The sequence below is a fragment of the Peromyscus californicus genome, unplaced genomic scaffold, assembly GCF_007827085.1.
Source record: "Peromyscus californicus insignis strain IS unplaced genomic scaffold, ASM782708v3 Scaffold_1__1_contigs__length_55948999, whole genome shotgun sequence".
Classification (NCBI taxonomy): domain Eukaryota; kingdom Metazoa; phylum Chordata; class Mammalia; order Rodentia; family Cricetidae; genus Peromyscus; species Peromyscus californicus.
The window spans coordinates 44925420-44946245 of NW_026294492.1; the positions used below are offsets into that span (position 1 = coordinate 44925420).

Sequence of the window (20826 nt, forward strand, 5' to 3'; positions counted from 1 at the left end):
ATGAAGTGTGCCCCCTCCTGGTCATAGCTGAGAAGCTCCGTCTCCAATATCCAGGGTCAGTAGCTCAACTCAATACGTAAAAAGGGGCAGAACGATCACATTTGGTTGGGAGTACAAGGAGACTGGACCTTTGAAAACTTCTGTTAGAAACTGTACTTTTATCTTAAAATGCTTGTTTGTTTCAAGACAGGGTTTCTCTGTGTAGCCCTGGCTGTCTTGGAACTTGCTCTGTAGACAAGACTGGCCTTGAACTTGAGATCCACTTGCCTCTGCTGTGGATTAAAGGTGTGGGATTAAGTGCTGGGATTAAAGGTGTGTGCCATCACCACCTGGCAAATGATAGGTTTTTATTTGCAGTGGTCAAAGTCCTCTCTCTCAGCCAAAGATGACCCATTAGGAAGTGTGGGCACCTGCCCCACTTTTAAAAGATCTTTTAGTTTGTTTATTCATTCATGTGTGTGGACACATAAGCCACAGCAAGTTTGTGGAGGGCAGAGTACAATTTATAGGAGTTGGTTCTCTCCTTGTACCATGTGGGTTCCAGAGATTAAATTTAGATTGTTAGGCTTGGCAGCAAGTGCCTTTACACACTGAAACATCTTGCCAACCCTAGCTGTGTTCCCTTTTGATCCTAGGGTAGGGGCTGGATGAGATGCCTATACAGAGACACAGACTCATTCATGAGCAGAAATCTATACAAGACAGAACTTTATTGATGTAATGCTTCTTGGTGAGGAGTGTGTGGGCCCCAGGGTAGGGCTGGTTAGCACCATGGTGGGGGTAGCCTAGATGTTGGGCTCCCCCTGGGGCAAGCAGGGTGGAGGTTGGGGCAGATCTTTCCCCTGGTCAGTCTGGAGGAGGGTCACAGGGAGGTGGTATTAATCCCACTCCCCCATAGCAGATATAAATCCCCCCAGCTCAGAGTGGAGGGATAGAACAGTGCTGGGGGGCAGGGCACCGGCATACCCCCTCCCCACCCCCACTCTTCACAGTACATATTCCGATCAAAGGTGGGGGGAGTGTTGGGGACTTAAAGATGTGTGCAACAAGGAGCAGTCCTCTCTCTTCACTGTCAACTGGGCAAGAAGAGGGTCCCTGGGGTAGCCAGCTCTTCTCCATCCCCTAGCCAGGAGTTCTGTAGGGGTTACCCAATAAATAACTTTCAACTACATCTCACCGTTCAGTCCCACCCCCACTCCCTCAGGCCCTCTCCTGTGGGCTTTCCCCTTAGCCTGTGCTCCGGGGTGGCTCCTGGTGTTGCACACCCCTAGCGGCCTTGGCAGGTCTTGCAGCACATCTGGCGGAAGTAGGCTCGGCTACAGAACTGAAATTTGAGCACCAGGGGGCAGTAGGCCACCTTGTTCACATCCTTGCATTCTGCAGTGGTGGAAGGGAGGGGCAGAAGAGAGGGGGCAGGGAGAGAGAAAAAGAGAGAGAGAGAGAGAGAGAGAGAGAGAGAGAGAGAGAGAGAGAGAATATCAGAGTCCAGTGCTTCTCCTAGCAGTTGTGAGCTCTAGCTGGCCACTTTGCTTTCCTGTACACCAGTTTCCTCATCCTTCACAGAGGGTTTATAGTCATGCTGGCATCACCAGCCTATTTTGAGGATCTATGTACTTATTATTATTCTATGGATGGTGTGTATGCACAGATGTGCATGTCGCAGCACACATGTGGAGGTCAGAGGACAACTTTGTGGATTTGGTTCTCTCCTTCCATTGCTATGTGGGTTCTGGGAATTGGACTCAGGTCATCAAGGTTGCACTACCAAGCACCCTTACTCACTGAGCCATTTCACTTTGTCTCCTGGTTATTGTTTTGAGGGTTTTGAATACAGCATCTGGAGCTGCCTAAGACATATTATTAGTAGGATCTCCCCTTTTTTTCTCTGCTGGAAATTGAACCTAGGGCTTTGAGTATGTTAGGCAAGCACTCTGAGTTATATTTCCTAGCCCTCCTTTGACATTTTATTTTGACAGTGTTAGGACAAATTGCTCAGACAGGATTTGCTCTATAGTACGGGCTGGTCTTGAATGTGCAATCCTTCTGCCCAGGCCACCCCAATAACTTAAGATGACAGACCTGTTATCCTTTTTATGCCAAGAGAACCTATGTGAAGCCACCACCACACTAGTTCCTTTGGCTTTTCAATAAACTAAAGACCTTGAACTCAGCTCAAAGAATTCATATAAAGACTGGTTAATAGCTCAGTGAGAGAACATTCACCTAGCACCCATGAAGCCCATAATATTTAACAGCCTCTGTTGGGGACCATGGATACAAATTTCCACTTAGCAGTGGTATGTGGTTTCTTTTTCTTTCTTTCTTTCTTTCTTTTTTTTTTTTTTTAAGATTTATTTATTTATTTATCATGTATACAGTGTTCTCCCTGCATGTATACCCGCAGGCCAGAAGAGGGCACCAGATCTCATTACAGATGGTTGTGAGCCACCATGTGGTTGCTGGGAATTGAACTCAAGACCTCTGGAAGAGCTCTTAACCTCTGAGCCATCTCTCCAGCCCGGTATGTGGTTTCTAATAGGCTCCATATCCTTCATGTAGCACTTCTTTCCAAACGAATGTATCATTTGTACTCTTCACAGATGAGGTGACTGATACAGTGTTGGAAGGCAAACCATTGTCATTTAGTTTTAGAGTTTGGAATAAATTTCTCTACTTCCCTCTATCAAAAATAGGTTTACAAAAAAAAAAAAAATTACAGCTGGGTGCACTGGCTCACACGCCTGTAGTCCTAGGTATTACAAAGGATTGCTTGAGCATGGAGTTTGAGGTAACAAGGCCTGATTTAATAAAAAGAACCATCTGGGGTCTGGAGAGATGGCCCAGCGGTTAAGAGCACTGACTGCTATTCCAGAGGACCTGAGTTCAATTCCCAGCACCCACATGGCAGCTCACAGCTGTCTGTGACTCCAGTTCCATAAGCAAAACACCAATGCACATAAAATAAAAATAATTAAAAAAAAAAAAAAAAGAACCATCTGTGTGTGATGGCCCATGCTTATAATTTCAGCACTTGGGACAAGAAGTTCAAGGTCATCCTTGGCTACATAACAAGGTCAAGCCAGACTGGGGTCTATGAGATCTTGTCTCAAAGTGATAAAACAAACCAAAATAGCTGGGCAGTGGTGGCACACTCCTTTAATCCCAGCACTCGGGAGGCAGAGGCAGGCAGATCTCTGTAAACTCAGGAAGAGGCCAGACTGGTCTAAAGAGCGAGTTCCAGGACAGCCATGGCTATACAGAGAAATCATCTCTTGAAAAACCAAAACCCAAACCAAACAACAATAACCCCCCCCCCAAAACAAACAAATAATGAAAAATAAAGAAAAAAAATTACTTAGGTTAAAAAAAATAGTTATAGTGTAAAAGCAATGGTGTATAAGCACTGAATTTTCCCTCCTCCCAAACTGGCACACGTTATCTGGAGATATGGAGGGGTCTACAGAAATCATGAGTGTGGTAGGGACGACCATTGTCTAGTCATCATTTACAGAAATGTTAGAAACATCTCACAAATCACCTGGCAGATTTATGTGGTCCAAAACATCAACAGTGCCTGAGTTGGGCTGGGGCTGAGGTAGTAGCACCCTCGAATACAAGCCCTGGCTACCATCACTGGCACTGCAAAAACTGGATATGGTGGTGAAGTCCTGTAACCCTAGCACCTGGAAGGTGGAGGCTGGAGGGTCAGGAGTTCACGGTCACCCTTGGTTGTATGTTGTGTTGGACGCCAACCTGGGCTACGTGAGATCTGAGTTTGAGACCCACATGATGGAATGACAGAACCAACTACCTGCAAGTTCCCTCTGACCTTCACAGGAACCCCAAGGCAAATGAATCCCCATCTCACCCCCAAATTATGCAAAAACAAGTGAAATTGTAACCGAATATCAAGGACTAATCAGGAAACTTGGCCCATGCTCACTTGTTGCTTATCAAAGCCTGGTGCCCTTTTCCCCTGTGGTCCACATACCTTCTGGGCCATCCCCAGGGGGCACCGCGCTGTCACACTTGGCTTCACACTGCTGCATGGTGGATGGCCTCAGGGCCTCGGTGCACTCTCGAGATGGCTGGCCAGTGTGGCTGGTGCAGCGCACTGTGCGCTGCTGCTGGCCTAGGCCACACTGTGAGGAGCACTGAAGAGAGGAGCCACTGAGTCAATTCTCTAAGACCACGGTCCTCACCTTTATCCCACAGGGCAAGGCCCACCTACCTCACCCCACTCGCTGGCTACCCATCGAGCAGGAGGGCAGCGGCGCAGGTTGCATCGCATAGTGGCTGGTGGCTTGGCTGAGGGAGGGCAGTGCCCAGGGGGCAGAGTGGACCGCTGATCTGCACTCTTACAAAGGACTACTCGGTGGCGGAGGCCAGGCCCGCAACTTGGGGTGCACTGCAGTTAGAAGGGGTGTTTTATATTCAGTGGATGGGTGGGTGCTAGGTCAGTGTGACACAAGGAATGGACAGGTAGCTGATGACCCCTGTGCTGTCCTCTAGCCCAGTCTCTGTTACTGTGTCACTAGCAAGCCTTACCACCTGCCCCAGACTGGGACCACCTTTCATTTGCAATAGGCCAGACCAAGCCCAGAGTCCAGAAGCTTTGGCACCCATGATGCACCTCTCTTGATCATGGTAACAGTGGGGCTTAGGGCAAGATTGTTTCAACAGCTTTTCCACACAGACAGCCCAGTTCCGTGTGCTTTCTGTACTGAGAGTGGGTTGGGTGGGAAGAAAGGTAGAAGCTGACCTCAGACCAGTCCAGGGCTGCCCACTCAGGAGGGCACATTGGGCCCTGGCAGGCCTCCAGCACAGGTGGGCGTGGCTGTGGACAGGCATTGTCGTCCAGGGCTTTCTCCTCTGCAGCAGACACCCGGCGCTGGCACACCACTGAGCGGCTTCGCACACCAGCATCACAGCTACGGCTGCATCGTGACCAATTTCCTACAACCCAACTGTGGGGGTGGAGAAATGGGTCTGAGTGCTGCACAGTGCAGGGCAGCTCAACCAGCGAGCTTCTGGATTCGCCTATCCTAGTCTTCCCCAGACTGGCACTGGGCAGCTCCCCTCAGAGATCATTTTTACCCTATATCCAGACGTCAGATAGGAGGGAGGGCTCTAAAGAGAACCCATTCTTGGGCTACGAGCTTGACTACAGTGAATGACAATTCAGGCTGTAGAACAATTGGATGTTTTAATTGTTTTTTGGTGTATGTATGTTTGTGCATGTGTGTGCATGAGCATGTGTATACTTGTGATGCCAGAGGCGACCTCGAGTGTCTTCCTATACCACTCCCCACCTTAAAAAAAAAAAAAAAAAAAGCAAACCCAAAACAATGTTTCTCACTGAACAGAGCTCACTGACTGGCTAGCCTGGCTGCCATTCCAGTGTCAGGGTTCTGTTTCCACCCTCTCCTCCTAAAGTAGGGTTCGATGCCTGCCACTGTAACCCATGTTTTGCTTGGGTATCTGACATAGGCACTTGTGACACATCAACTGAGCCATTTCCTCAGTCCCTGTGCGTGTTTTAAAATTTTAAATCTTGTTTTTATTTATGTGTATCTGTGTGCATGTCTATGTGCGTGTGCACACACATGTGTATGTGGGTGCCTGTGGAGGGCACAGAAAAGGGTATTGAATCTCTTGGAGCTGGAGTAACAGGCATTTTTGATCCATCTAACATAGACACTGGGGTCAGAGCTTCTCATAATTAAGAAGCAAGTACTCTTTAACGATGAGCCATCTCTGAAATTCCTGCTCATTGGTTTTTGAGACAAGATTTTATGCAGTTCAGGGTGGCCTCTAATTCACTACATAATCCTGGTTGGCCCTGAACTCTTAACCCTTCTGTCTAAGCTTCCTAAGAACTGGGATTAAAAGCATGAACTACTACATTCAGTTGACAATCTGGCTTTGTTTGTTTGTTTTTTTTTTTTTTTTTTTTGGTTTTTCGAGACAGGGTTTCTCTGTGTAGCTTTGCGCCTTTCCTGGATCTCGCTCTGTAGACCAGGCTGGCCTCGAACTCACAGAGATCCGCCTGGCTCTGCCTCCCGAGTGCTGGGATTAAAGGCGTGCGCCACCACCGCCCGGCCGACAATCTGGCTTTGACCCTCATCCTGCTGAGCACTTGACACCTTGACCCTGTGAGCCCCATAATTCCAATTTTAGTATACGTGTTGCTGAAGTGAGCACAAGCCCCATAGTTCCAGTACTCTTCCTACTGTCACCTCAGTCCTGCAGTGATCCACTTACTCTCCACTCTCCAATGAGGACTATCCCTGAGTGCAGAGAACATTCCCCCCTAGTGAGCCACCTTGCCACATGGAGGACACTTACTCTGGTGGGCATGGTTCTGTGTTGCAGGCACGCTGTCTCTTGGGCAATTTGCTGTGGGCACTGCAATAGTGAGGGGCCACTGCTGAGCTGTCCAGCTGATTTCGGCACTCCACCACTTGAACCTGGCTGCCTGGGGGGAGGGAGAAGCTCTCTCAGCCCTGGCCAGCCCAGAGAAGCTCAGGTTGGCTGCAGTGCTGGTCCCTGGCCCGCACCCTGGCCTCACCGCCTGCACATTGGGCTGAGCATTTGGTCCAGGGGGCATAGTGCCAGGAGTAGGGAGGCAGTGCATCACGGGCAATGGGTGCATTGAAGCGGTAGCGGAGAGCAGGCAACTCTGCCTGGGCCAGCACCTGGAGGTACAGGAAACAGTCATTGGAGGTGTCATGGAATCCCCATCCCCATAGGATACTCAGGTCTTCCTTCATTGTTACCATGATGATGATAGATGCATTAATGGGTCCCAGGGCTTCTAGGCTCTGGGCCTGATCTGGGCCCTGTCGTAGATGAAAGGTGGTCCCAGCCAGGGGAAGGCGGTGAGGTTGGTGGGTACCGGGTAGTCCCTCCAGTAGCAGAGACTCCTGGTCCCCCTTTAGGGCTGAGGTAGAGCACAGGGGTCAGAAATGAAGTCACTTTGCCTGCCCTCCAACTCCCATGGAATCACAATCCTCATCCCTGTCTTTGCTTACCCAGGTGACTAAGGGACAGGTTCAGATCTTGGATGAAAATGTGAACAGAGCCTTTGGGGATCCAGACGACGTCCTCATACCCTGGTGATGGAGTTCAGCTGTCACCCACTCAGCCTGCCTTCACACCCACCTGTGTCCCTCTCCCTCATGCTACATGCTTAGAGGATATACCACGGCAAACTCATTTGGACTTTATAAAGTATGTGGACCATCATGTTCTCCCCAATTCCAGTGTGTGTGTGTGTGTGTGTGTGTGTGTGTGTGTGTGTGTGTGTGTGTGTATCTGAGAGAGAGAAGAGAATAGTGCACAAGTACCATGGTATGTATACATTAGAGGGCAATTATAAGAAGTCTGTTTTCGTTGGGCGGTGGTGGTGCACACCTTTAATCCCAGCACTTGGGAGGCAGAGCCAGGGGATCTCTGTGAGTTTGAGGCCAGCCTGGGCTACAGAGTGAGATCCAGGACCGGCACCAACACTGCACAGAGAAACCCTGTCTCGAAAAGCCAAAGCCAAAGCCAAAGCCAAAAAAAGAAGAAGAAGAAGGAGGAGGAGGAGGAGGAGGAGGAGGAGGAGGAGGAGGAGGAGGAGGGGGAGAAGGAGAAGAAGAAGAAGAAGAAGAAGAAGAAGAAGAAGAAGAAGAAGAAGAAGAAGAAGAAGAAGAAGAAGAAGTCTGTTTTCTCCTTCCACATGTGGGTCCTGGGGATCAAATTCAAGTTCTCATGTTTGCATTTTACTGACCGAACTATCTAACTTCTCTCATTGTGTTTATTTTACAGATTATAAAACCTAGGTGGAAGCTATGCAGCTCACCAGGGGTTTACAGGCAAGAAGTGGCTGGCTGGGATTTGAACCCAAACTTGCCTGCCTCAGAATGGGTGGATCTAAGTCCTCATGTCCCACTGAGCAGTGAGGCTGAGCTGAGGCAGAGGAAAAGGGTATCATGGAAGTCACAATCTATACAGGTGACAATGAGATTTGAGCATCAGAGCTAGTCTTCCGTGAGGCACCACCACTGACTGCTGGCTGTGACCCCTACATCTTTGCTCACCCATGCTTCCAAGATTCTTAGCTTCTATGCCTGGACCCCCATATTATCCTGCATCCTACAATCACCTTCCCCTTGGGCTGTATTTCTGCTTCCTACTCTAGTCAGTGTCTTTTGTTTGTTTGTTAGCTTGTTTTGTTTTGTTTTTCAAGATAGGATTTCTCTGTGTAACAGCCCTGGCTGTCCTGGACTCACTCCGTAGACCAGGCTGGCCTCAAACTCAGAGATCTGCCAGCCTCTGCCTCCTGAGTGCTGGGATTAAAGGCGTGCGCTGCTGCCGCCGCCGCCACCACCACCTGGTAGTCTAGTCAGTATCTTATCACCAGAGCACTTGGTGCTATGGACACGCCAGGGGTTGGGATCAGGTGTTGTTAGGCCTAAGAACCCCTCAGTCTTTCATCTCTTTTTCCTCATTCTCTTATCACTTCAAGGTCCTATGAGTTCTTCATTCTGTCTCCCAACTCAATGCCTTTTTTGTTTCTCTCAACATTTCTCTTCAGAAATAGCTTATTGCTTGTCCCAGGTCACCTGGTTGCCTACATGGATTCCTCTTGCTATCCTCTACTGCACATCCTAGAACCAAGAACAGCAGATGCCCTATCATCTAACTTCTAATCTCTTTTCTCTTTTTTTCTGTACTTTGTGTGTATGTATTCATGGGTTTTCAGGTACATGTATGTGTGCATGCGGAGGTCAGAGGTCAGTCTTGGGAACTATTCTTTAGGAGCCGTATACTTTTTCCTTTAAACTTAAAATTTAAAAATTACTCATTAATTATGTAAAAAAAGTTGAAACTCTAGATTTAATTCTTATTTTTTATTTTATTTTATGTTTCCTTGAGGCTAGCGACACATACCTTTAATCTTAGCACTCTGGAGGCAGAGGTAGGTGGGTCTTTATGAGTTCAAGACCAGTTTGGTCTACATGAGTTCCAAGGACAGCCAGAGCTACACAGTGAGACCCTATTTTAAAAGTACATTTTTAAGTGTGTGTGTGTTTATGTAGACCATAAGAGGGTACCAGAACCTCTGGAGCTGGACTTACAGGTGGTTGTGAAGTCAGCTGATGTGGGTTCTGGGAACAAAATTTGATCCTCTGTAAGAACAGTATGTGTTCTTAGCCCCTGAGGCACCTGTCCAGCCCCGCTCCCCTGCCTTGGTTTTTGAGGCAGCATTCCTCACTGGGACATAGTACTTTTGGATTAAGCTAAACTGGCTGGCCAGCAACTCTCAGGGATCCTTCTGTCACTACTCCTCAGTGCTGTGATTATAAGCACATACCACCATAACTGGGTTTTTGTGTGGGTAATGGGGATCAAGCTCATGTCCTCATTCTCCTGTGTCAAGCACTTTACTGACCAAACCATCTTCTAATACTTCTCACTTCGTTGCCAGGCTCCTCTCAATCAGAGCTCAGCTTCTCTCTCACCTTTTGTACCCTCACTCTCCAAACCTGAATCTAGGCTATGACGTTAATCTAAGCTGCGTGTGTGTGTGTGTGTGTGTGTGTGTGTGTGTGTGTGTGTGTGTGTGTGTGTGTAGATCAGGACAACACATACAAATGGCAACTGGTTCTTTCATTCACCTTAGGTTCTGGAAATTGTTAGGCTTTTGTAGTAAGCGCTTTTACTCGTTGAGTATCTGGCCCATGCCCAGATTTTTATTTATTTATTTATTTATTTATTTATTTATTTATTTATTTATTTATTTATTTATTTTTCCGGTTTTTTGAGACAGGGTTTCTCTGTGTAGCTTTGCGCCTTTCTGGGAACTCACTTGGTAGTCCAGGCTGGCCTCGAACTCACAGAGATCCGCCTGGCTCTGCCTCCCAAGTGCTGGGATTAAAGGCGTGCGCCACCACCGCCCGGCTATTTTTTATTTATTTTTAATGTGGGTTCTGGGGAACAAACTCAGGTCTTCACCCCTGCACAACAAACACTTTACTGATTGAACATCTCCCCAGGCCAGATGTTTTAGTCTTTGTTGTTGTTGTTTTCAAGACAAGGTTTCTCTGTGTAGCCCTGGCTGTCCTGGAATTCAATCTGTAGACCAGGTTGGTCTGGAACTCAAGAGACCTGCCTGCCTCTGCCACCCGAGTGCTGGGGTTAAAGGTGTGTGCCACTATCACCTGGTCACATGTTCTATTATTTTGTTTTTTTTCAAGATAGGGTTTCTCCATGTAACAGTCCTGGCTGTCCTGGAACTCACTTTGTAGACCAGGTTGGCCTCGAACTCACTGAGATCCGCCTGCCTCTGCCTTCCAAGTGCTATGTTCTATTCTTAAACTAACCAACCAAAGAACCAATGAAACAAACAAATCACCCCTAGTCTAACCATGCCTAGGGAGTGACACACACATTCTGCAACTCATTCTTTGTGGTCCCTGCCAATTATATACCATCTGGCCACAATCCCTCTGCTAACACTTTCAACTCTGTCATCCTTCTAGAACCCTCTTATCATCTCATCCTACTCCTTGGGTGCTCTTTTTCTCATCCCAAGCTGGAAATGGTCTTCTGAACACCCTCCTAGTTCCCTGACTGTAAGACCTCCCATACCAATATAGAGGGTTCCCCAGCCCCTTAGACTCACAGGATGGAAAGTGCCCCCTTACACCCATCCTGAAGCCCCCAGAATGGTGGAAGGGAGAGATCTAAATTCTCAGTCCCAACTCATATGAATTTTTTTTTAAATGTATCTTTATTTTATGTGCATTGGTGTATGCATGTATGTCTGTGTGAGGGTGTCAGATCTTAGAGTTACAGACAGTTGTTAGCTGCCATGTGGGCGCTGGGAATTGAACCCGGGTCCTCTGGTAGAGCAGTTGGTACTCTTAACCACTGAGCCATCACTCCAGCCCCCATATGAATTTTTATAAGCTAGATCCCAAGCCAGTAGCTAAGGCCCTTCCTAATTATGACTGTGATGGGCTAACATGGATTGTCAATGTCACAGGATCTAGAATCACTTGGGGACAAGTCTCTGGGGGCATGTTTGTGTGGGATTTTTTTAGATTGAGTTGACTGAGGTGGGAAGGTCCACTCTAATGGGCAGCACTGGTCCAGGGCTAGAGGACCAGACCACATAAAAAAGAAGAGAGCTAAGTACCATGATGGACTGTATTTCCACAAACTGAAAGCCATATGAAATCTTATTTCTTGTGAGGTATTTTTGTCTCAGCAACAAGAAAATTGAGGGCAATTCTGTGCTCCCAGGACTTTTGGGGTTCCCAAGACCCTCACTATAATTCAGATTCCACAGGATCCCTAAAGTCTAAGGAGTTACTGGTCTTGGCTACTATAATAAGGCTAACCTAGATCCCAGCCACAGGAGGGAAGTAGAGGCAAGGATTCTTACCACTTCCTGGTAAAGCTGGGCTGAAGACCCCCTCGATGGTCTCACAGGCACTGCCGTCACCCCCACACACTCGGCATTTGTCTTCTCGGAGATCAGAACCCAGGACCCGGTCACAGCCCACATGCTGCACAGGAAGACAGTGGAGGTGTTGATAGTGTCATGGAGACCTCTCCCTCCCCTAAACTTCTCCCCAGCCTCTTTCCTCCTCTTTGGGAGTCTCCTCTACCTTGCATTCGCCACTGACACAAATGTCCACTGTGTCGGGGCGGCAGGGTGTGCCATCCACCACAGCTGCTGCTCTCTCCGTGTAAAAGTTGAAGCCTTCTGCTAGGCAAGTCAGTGAACAGGCCTTCACGCCCCCTGGGGGGCACAGCCCCATCAGACCTGGAGCCAGGTCACCCTGGAACTCCTTGCCTGAGGGGAGGTAAGGACAAGAGCAACAGACCCCAGACTCGACACCATGGGCAGAGGGAACAGTGATATTCCCCTCCATATAAAGTACCATTGAGTTGTATCAAGGACTGAGTTACATCAAAGACAACTGTTTCCTTGGGTAAAGGATGAGGACTCCGTGAGTCTACAAGCCAACTGCTGTTGTCCTCAATGGTTCCATGGCCTCTGGGAGGCTCGCTCACCTCCTCGATATGTCTTCCACGTGTAGAACTTTCCACGGAAAGGAACACTGTCAAATTCAGAGCACTGCATTTCTCGGAAGTCCTGGGAGCCAGGGGGACAGTCCTGGGGCAGGTGCGAAGAAGAAGTTAGGGTAGAGAAATTTTGTTCCAAGTGGCGTGATTCTGATGAGTGAGGCTAAGGCAGGAAGGAGTACAGGTGAGAATGGATGGTTCACACTAGCCATGAAGGTGCATATAAGATGGTCTATGTGTGCGTGTGAACATTTGTGTTTGTGTTCCTGTCTGGGTGCTGTCTGAATTTTGGACCTCATATTTGCATAGTAAGTACTTTACCAAGTAAACCATCTTCCTATCCCTTGTGTATTTTTGAGACAGGCTCTTGCTGTAGATAGGCTAGGATGGCCTCAAACTTGTAATCCTCCTGACTCAGCCAAGTGCCAGGATCATAGGTGTATACCACTGTTCCTGGTTTGTGAGATGGGACCTGAGTGATTCATTAAGTTAAGGCTGAGCTGGGGTAGATGCCTGGGTTCTGAGTTCAAACTTTTCTTGAGACAGGAGATACAGGATGGAGCTGGTTTTCAGAAAAGGACTGAATTATTTTTGAATGTGAGTGGTATGTAGATGCTCTGATAATCCCTATGCAGGGGACCACAAAGGCCACTGCTTGTTCCCAAAGCTTGCCCTGACTTCTGAGCATCCTTGTTCTGGCTTGGTGGACTACACACCTAAATATCTCCATGATTAGGTAATAGAGCCATCTTCAGCTAGAGAGAGCTCTAACATTTAAGGAGGAGCCAGCAGGAAGCTCCAGAAAGCATGTGGATGAGGGGATATACTCAAGATGGGCTTCAGAAGGATGCTGGTTTGGTGAGAGCATGCTCAATCAGGCTTTGACGGATGACAATGAGTAGGGTTCGGATTCTGGGGCTAACTGAGCTGTGAAGGTGAAGACACTAAACTGTACTTAAGAGTGGGGTCAGGAGAATGATGGCAATTATTTTGAGGGAGCTGACTTCTATAATGAAAAGAGTCGCCGGGCGGTGGTGGCGCACGCCTTTAATCCCAGCACTCGGGAGGCAGAGCCAGGCGGATCTCTGTGAGTTCGAGGCCAGCCTGGGCTACCAAGTGAGTTCCAGGAAAGGCGCAAAGCTACACAGAGAAACCCTGTCTCGAAAAACCAAAAAAAAAAAAACAAAACAAAAAAAAAGAAAATAGTCTGAAGACTAGATGACAGGAGGTGCTGAGTTGGAGGGAGCGTGATAGGACGGGGTGGGGGCAAGGACCATGGAGAACTCACATCAGTGTTGCAGGATCGGTGCCTCCGTCTCTCACCTAGACAGTACTTGCCCCCAATGGTTGGCCTGGAAAGAGCAGAGGACAGTGGAGAGAGATAAGGCAGGGGGTGATGGACGTTGAGGGTTGCTTCACTGTTGGGAGAGGGTCCCAAGGACTGACCTGGGGCTGTCGCAGTGACGACTAGAAGATGACACACCACCGCCACATGACCTGCTGCAGTCGCCCCATGGAGTCCACGGTCCCCACGCCCCATCTACACCCTCTGGTCGAGACCCAAAGGGGACGCACACTCGTTTGTAGCACCACTGGGTAAAAAAGTAAGGAGCAGGGAGAAAGGTGTGAGTGTGACTTTTCAGAGCTCTGGGTTCAATGCCTCTTCTCTGTCTACCATCCCACAAATTACAGGCACAATCCCTTCTGGAACTGGGTGTGTGTGTGACATGAAGAAAGGCTGGCTCTGAAGGCAGGAAGTCCAACACACAGTCACAGCTTGGTTCCAGAGGCATGGCTAAGGAGTAACACTGTTCAATTAAAAGACACAGCTTAAGTAGAAACAGTACCAGGGCCTATTAAACAAATGTGAGGAGCATGGCTTGAGATGCCAGGGACTGTGGCCTCAAGCCGGGTGGGCAGGGCCCAGGGGAAGACTCTTGGCTGGTGCTCACCCCTTTGTCGATGGTGTGTGTTTGGCACAGTGTTCCCTCAGCAGCTGGAATGCTATTGGTGATGCACCGATTGCTCTTGCTCAGACACCACAGTTCGCTGCAGACCTCCTGCAGAATGGAGGAGACGCCTCAGGCCCATCATCCCCCACAGCTATGCCTTGGGGGACCCAGTACCCTCCTGGATCTCAACGGTTCCCCTTTAGGATCATGGCCTGACACTTCCCTTTTGCTAGTCTGTATGGAACACTTACACTTGCTATAAAAACTTCTTTGGACATTGTGACCCCTATTTCAGTGCTAGAAAACCAAGATGTAGAAAGACAAGGTTCTTCCAGGCCATGAAGATGGCTTATCAGATAAAGACACTTGCTGCCAAGTCTGAAGACCTGAGTTCACTCCCCAGGATCCACATGGTGGGAGGGAACAGCTCCTGAAAGGTGTCTTCTGACCACACACATGCTAAAGAATAAACACACCCCAAAAAAAATAAATTGTAATTTTATGGAAAAGGAAACATGACTACTTAGCTAGATGTCACACCACTTCTGTGGGGCAGCTTAGTCTAACTCAGATCTTTGAAGCAGATGTTGTATTTTACTGATTTCAGGTCCTTCCAAAATCTTGGACCTACTATGGAAGACAGGAAGGATTTTCACTTCCTTTTTTGGACCAGTCAAACAACACAGGAGAGAACAATTTGAAAAGTCAGGGCTGGCTCAGGGATAGAATTACTTTCTTTTTTTCTTTCTTTCTTTCTTTCTTTCTTTCTTTCTTTCTTTCTTTCTTTCTTTCTTTCTTTCTTTCTTTCTTTCTTTCTTTCTTTCTTTCTTTCTTTCTTTCTTTCTTTCTTTCTTTCTTTTTTTCTTTCTTTCTTTCTCTCTCTCTTTTTCCAGTGATGAGTGTGTGTAAGGCTCAGACTGAGTCTGTGGGTCATTCCATTACTTCCTGCTTGGGCTAGCTCAGAGTATTTATTTGTAGCAATCCTAGAAAGCTATTCTGACCCTTTAGGTCAGTGGTTCTCAACCTGTGGGTCACTCCCCCTCCGGGTGGGGGATGGGGTGTCAAATAACCCACATATCAGATATCCTGCACATCCGATATTTACATTACAATTCATAACAGTAGCAAAATTAGTTATGAAGTAACAATGAAAATAATTTTATGACTGGGGGTCACAACATGAGGAATTGTATTTAAGGCTTGCAGTTTTAGGGAGGTTGAGAACCACTGCTTTAGGTCAAGGTTAGTATCCCTGAAGAGAAGCCCCACCAGGTTCACATATGGCCACATCTCACATTACCCCACCCTCTCAGAATCTTTCCATCCAAGGATTCATCTGTAATCTTCTTTGAACAGATCCCTTACAAGCCAATCTCTGAGTTCCAGGCCAATTTGAGACTTGGATTGAACTAAGCAATGGCTGTAAGAAGGTAGCCTTCTAGAATTAGCCCTCCCCATCTCAAAAAACAAACAAACAAACAAAACCCACTCCTTCAACAATATCTCCTCCAGAGAGTCCCTGACTTCTGCCACTCACAGGGACATGCCAGGTTTTCTGCCTTCACCTACCTTGTATTTTCATGGCCACTTATAAAAGTATCAAGCCATTCCAGCTTCAACCCCACTTCTGACACTCTTTAAGGTATACTTATTCCAGCCTTGCTTTTGGCCCCCTGCTCCACAAGGAGGCACTGTTGTCTATGTAATAACTCCTAGGCCACTCCAGGTTCCAACTTTGCACTGACTTGCATTTCACCACTTTAAATGGGCCTGTTTTTGTATCTACAACATGGCCAGCCTAATGACTGCTTTCTGACAATATCAATGAGATCGCTTACATAAATATTCTCTAATTGTATGTGTAACAATGGGCACAGATAATCCAGGACCAAGGGCTAAGTTCTTCACATATATCAACCAATTATTCTTTTTTTTTTTTTTTTTTTTTTTTGGTTTTTCGAGACAGGGTTTCTCTGTGTAGCTTTGTGCCTTTCCTGGAACTCACTCTGTAGCCCAGGCTGGCCTTGAACTCACAGAGATCCTCTTGTCTCTGCCTCCAGAGTGCTGGGATTAAAGGCATGCACCACCATCGCCCAGCTCAACCAATTATTCTTATTTATTCTTATTGAGATAGGATCTTCTGTAGCCCAAACTGGCCTCCATCTGATATGCAGCCAAGAATGACCTGGAACTTCTGACCTCACAAATACTAGGATAGAACCCAGACTTCATACATGCTAGGCAAGCTCACTACCAACTCAACTCCAGCTCCTATCAATCAATTTCCATGCAGTAAATGATTTTCTATTACGTCAGGAATATATATATTTTTTTTTCAAAAATAAAAGGTTCAAGGTCTGGAGCATGCATGTGGTGCACATACAGATATACAGTCACTCTTTGCCATATAAGCATCAGGCAGGACATGAGTTCAATCCTCACAACTCAGTATAAAAGCCAGGTGAGGGAGCTGGAGATGGCTTAGCAGCGAAGAACACTTGTTACTCTTGTAGAGGACCTGGGTTTTAGGTCTCAGCACCCACATAGGGTCTTCAACATTGTCTTCGAACCTCTGCAGGGACCATGTGCAAACATACAGGAAGAACACTCATATGCATAAAACTTTAAATGCTATTAAACAAACAAGCCACCCACAGGGGTACTAGGGATACATAGTTATGCAGTTTTTTCACGTGAGTGCTGGCATTTTGAACTCAGACACTTGTGTATATGTAGCAAGTGCTCTTGCTCACTGAGCCATCCTCCAAGTTACTCAGATCATATTTTTTGAGATGGGGTCTCACTGTATATAGCACTAGTAGGCCTGGAACTTGTTATGTTATGAAGTCAGATAAGCAGGATGACTTCAAACTCATAGAGATCTACCAGCCTTTGCCTCCTGCGTGTTGGGATTAAAGGTGTGAGCCACACCCCGACCCCTGCCCCAGCTCACTTATTGATGCCTAGATGAAACTTTGAGAATATGAACCTCGGGGAAGATGGGGAGTTGGTCAGAGTCCCTGGAAGGCTCTCTCTGGTTCATTACCAAGTAAAGTAGATGGCTGCATCTCTAGGGAAACTATTTCCACCAAGAAGTCTGGGTATGTTGCTCAGAACTGCCTAGAGCCCTTAGAACCCAGGTGTGTTGCTGCAGCCCCCATGTGGCCTTTCGTGTGGAACAGAATGGGGCTCTCCCTAGCACAGACCTCAAAATAGCTGTCTAGACATGTAAACCATCCCATCCTCTGTATGCATGTGTGTGCTATCGCATTTATTTGTGTGTGTGTGTGTGTGTGTGTGTGTGTGTGTGTGTGTGTTTGCAAGCATAGGGGCAAGTGACCCACATGCATGTTGAGGCCAGAGGTTAACTTTGGCTATTGTTCCTCAGGAGTTGTCCATCTTCTTTGAAACAAGGTTTCTCACTGAATCTGGAATTTGTCACATGGGCTGGCTGGGCAGTGAGCATGAGGGAGCCACCTGCTCCTGCCTCCCCAGTGCTGGTTTCTAAACATTTACCACCATACCCAGCTTATATATGGTTTTGTTGATCAAACTCGGGACCTCAGGCTTGCAAGGCAAAGCCTTTCCTGACTGACTCCCTCCCCCAAGTCCAGCATCATTCTTATTCTCAATCTTTGTTGGTCTCCTTGGTATCTGGATATTCCACACACTCTGGTCCTCCTAGACTCCTACAGGGTGTAGGGGGGTCATTTCACTTCTGCTTCCAGGTTTCTGGGAGAAGCTTCCTACCCTGTAGCCCCCTCCCCTACCCAGGAAGGAAAGCAGGAAGGCTCTCTCTACCCCGTATTTACACTGACGCGATTTGACTCCATGTTGGAATCGGCACTGTTCATCAGCATCATAGGCCTGGCCAGGAGCCACCGTTGGGTACACGAAGTCCTGTCTGGGAGGCCGGTTATTCAGGCAAAGCCCCAGGCCTGAGCTGTGATAAGAAAAAAACAGCTATAATGCCAAGGTGCTGCAAGGCCATGACCTCAGGATTATATATACCCAGCTAGGTGGGGTGGGGGAGTCAGCTCCCCCAACATGACCGTGCCCCCACTGAGTGGGCGGTGTGGCCCATCCTCACTCCAGAAAGCTGGTGATGTAGTCTCGACTGCATGATGACCACACGAATGGATTAGTCTTCATGGTAATGTGGGCAGCCATGAGCTTTGCTGGGTCCTGACCACGGGCCCCGCAGCCGTTCCCCACACCATCGTGATTCATGCCGAATCTGAGGAGAGGGGTGTCAGCTCTGCTAGGCACTGATGGAACCCATATAGCTCCTCTCACCCTCCCCTACCCTGTGTCCCCTGGTCTCACGTGTGCCCGATCTCGTGGGCAATGGTGAATGCTGTGGCCAGGCCAATATCTTCATTGATACTGCAGCTCCTCTCACGCTCACACATCCCACCCACAGGGGCCAGGCCTGGGAAATGGGAATGTGGTGTAGGTCAAGGGACCCAAGGCTGTGCTGGCTAGGTTCTAGCCACCATGGGAGGTCTCACCCCAGGATCAAGGCCACCCTCCATGGTGCCTGCCACCAATGGGACTCAATACCTAGAGTGCCGCAGGGTTTGTTCTTGTAGATGCAGATGTCATAGCTGTGAAAACAGATGGCAATGAGAGGGCTGGGTGGCCTCCCTGGCTGATGCCAGAGTCCTCCGTTCTGGGGAAGAGGGTGTGAAGGTATGTATGTACACATGTGGGAGTATGAGCTGCAAGGTCTTTTGTGGCCCTGGATGAACTTCAATTCTCCACATAGCCAAGGATGACCCTGAGCTACTGGTCTTCCTGCCTCTACCTCCCAAGTGCTGGTATTTTAAATGTGTACTAATTAATATGCATGGTTTTGTATGGTACTGGAGATTAAACCCAGGGCTTCATGAATGCTATTCAAGAACTCTACCAGCTGAACTACATCCAAGCCTAATCCCTACCCAAGACAAGGTCTCACATAGCCCAGGCTGACCTTGAACTCCTGATCCTTCTACCTCCTCCAGTGCTGGGTTGACAATTGCATGACAGGCTCTGGGGGTTGAATCTTGCCTAAGCCTCATGTTGTGTCCCCAGTAGAACCAATCAGCTGATCTTGGGGATACTGACAATAAATGACTGACTTACTAAGTGACTGATGAAGGAGTACATGGTTAGGGCTCAGATGTCAACCTCCCATCTTCAGGTTCTCAGCATCTTTTCTCCTTGGTTCCTAGCCCCTTCCATCCTTCACCAGCAACTGCCCTCCTTCCTTAGACTCTGATGATCCCATTTCCACCTACTCCATTGGCCTCTGCCCTGGAGTCCCCCCTTTTTCTTACCGTGTGATAAGCACAGCTGTGTCATGGTTGGCCACACCGTTCTCTGGGATGGCGTTGCCATGGCCACTGTGGCTCATGATGGATTTCTGCCACTTACAGAAGCTGTCCAGTGATTTTCCAGCATGGTGGGTGATCTCCAGAGTAGGCTGGGGATGGGAAGATTGAGGTGCATGGGTGCCCCACCACTCTGGAGACATCAGGCAGCAACAGTGTGGCTAGAGAAAGGGGGAGACACATCCCAGATCCCGCACCTGGTCCTCCGTGAGCAGGATAAGGCGAGTGACGAGGATGTTGACGATGTTTCCCAGACTCGAGTCCTGGAAAAGTTTGGCAACCTGACCTCCAAGAAACAAGAGAGACCGAGTCTTAAGAGGAGCCCAGAACAGTAAAGAACACAACTGTGGTGATGGCTCAGTTAGTAAAGCACTTGCTATGCAAGCATGAGAACCTGAGTTCAATTCCCTAAACCCACATTAAAACCAACCAACAAAAGACAGGCACAGGTAGAACCCTGGGGGCTCACTAGCCAGCCAGGTTAGTTTAATGCACAAGTTTCAGGTTCAGTGAGAGATCTTGTCCCAAAAAGTAAGGTAGAAAACAAAAGCTCCACCCCCTAGTGAGGAGCTATTGTCAGTTGATGGCTTCTGGGGGGGGGGGGCAGTTTTCATCAGGGATGTAGTCCCTGGTTGGTTGCCCAAACACATACAGCAAGAATTATTTGGACTCAGTAGATTAAAAAAAAAAAACAAAGCAAACCAAGTGTGGTGGCATACTTTAAAAAAAATCTCAGCACTCAGGAGGGAGAGAGAGTTCCAAGACGGCTGCGGAGTGGGAGAGGCAGGAGAGGAATGAAATTGGGAGGGAGACATGGTTGGGGAAGTATGGGAAGAGGAGTTATGGAGGTAGGGAGTAGAGGGTGGATATGATCAAAACTGTATACACATATGAAATTCTCAAGGTTCAAATAAAAAGAAGGAGAGCCACTGAGGAAGACACCAGTGCCAGCCTTTGGCCTCCACCCCTGTGCACACATGCCCCTCTGCCCTGAAACGAAAGAGCAAAAAGCAGTGATAGTTTGCTTTGAGTACCTACTATGTGCTGGGTGCTAGTTAAAGTGTGCTGACTGTATCATTTCATGAGCAGGTATTATTTTCATCCCCATCTTAATGATGAGGGTGCTGACGTACAGAAGGCAGGGCATACACTGGTGGTGCCATAGGTAAGATTCCAGTCTGCACTGCTTACCAGCATGTCTCTGACTGTCCCAATTCATTTTCTCTCTACTTGTCTTCCATCTCCCATTCTTGTCCCCTCCCTACATGCCCAGCAGTTGCATGAAGGATGTACATGTGTCCTTACTCCTCTGCAGTCTGAAGGTACCAATTTAAACATCAATACAGGAAGGTGGAAGGATGAAGGCCAGAGGCGATGGAGAAGCAGTAAGGCATGAAGAGGAAGTAGCCTAAGGG

General features: G+C 48.0%; 1 protein-coding gene across 8 annotated transcripts in view; it reads right to left on the reverse strand.

Moving 5' to 3' along the window:
* Window positions 1-681: 681 nt before the first annotated feature.
* Adamts10 (ADAM metallopeptidase with thrombospondin type 1 motif 10) overlaps window positions 682-20826 on the reverse strand; it is a 31658-nt gene continuing 11513 nt past the window's right edge. For 3 of the 8 annotated variants that reach the window (XM_052746636.1, XM_052746637.1, XM_052746633.1), the window contains exons 6-25: window positions 19609-19692; window positions 19358-19503; window positions 18600-18643; window positions 18363-18468; window positions 18127-18273; window positions 17838-17979; window positions 14037-14144; window positions 13531-13676; window positions 13373-13436; window positions 12073-12175; window positions 11664-11851; window positions 11438-11561; window positions 7035-7115; window positions 6780-6943; window positions 6572-6698; window positions 6349-6478; window positions 4763-4967; window positions 4232-4408; window positions 3992-4154; window positions 682-1377 (exon numbers count right to left, since the gene is read on the reverse strand). In XM_052746636.1, coding sequence (XP_052602596.1) covers window positions 1268-1377; window positions 3992-4154; window positions 4232-4408; window positions 4763-4967; window positions 6349-6478; window positions 6572-6698; window positions 6780-6943; window positions 7035-7115; window positions 11438-11561; window positions 11664-11851; window positions 12073-12175; window positions 13373-13436; window positions 13531-13676; window positions 14037-14144; window positions 17838-17979; window positions 18127-18273; window positions 18363-18468; window positions 18600-18643; window positions 19358-19503; window positions 19609-19692 — 2559 coding nt within the window. In that variant the 3' untranslated portion in view covers window positions 682-1267. Of the gene's footprint in view, window positions 1378-3991; window positions 4155-4231; window positions 4409-4762; window positions 4968-6348; window positions 6479-6571; window positions 6699-6779; window positions 6944-7034; window positions 7116-11437; window positions 11562-11663; window positions 11852-12072; window positions 12176-13372; window positions 13437-13530; window positions 13677-14036; window positions 14145-17837; window positions 17980-18126; window positions 18274-18362; window positions 18469-18599; window positions 18644-19357; window positions 19504-19608; window positions 19693-20826 lie in introns of those variants that run through there. The other 5 variants (XM_052746634.1, XM_052746635.1, XM_052746639.1 and 2 more) reach the window with 5 other exon arrangements.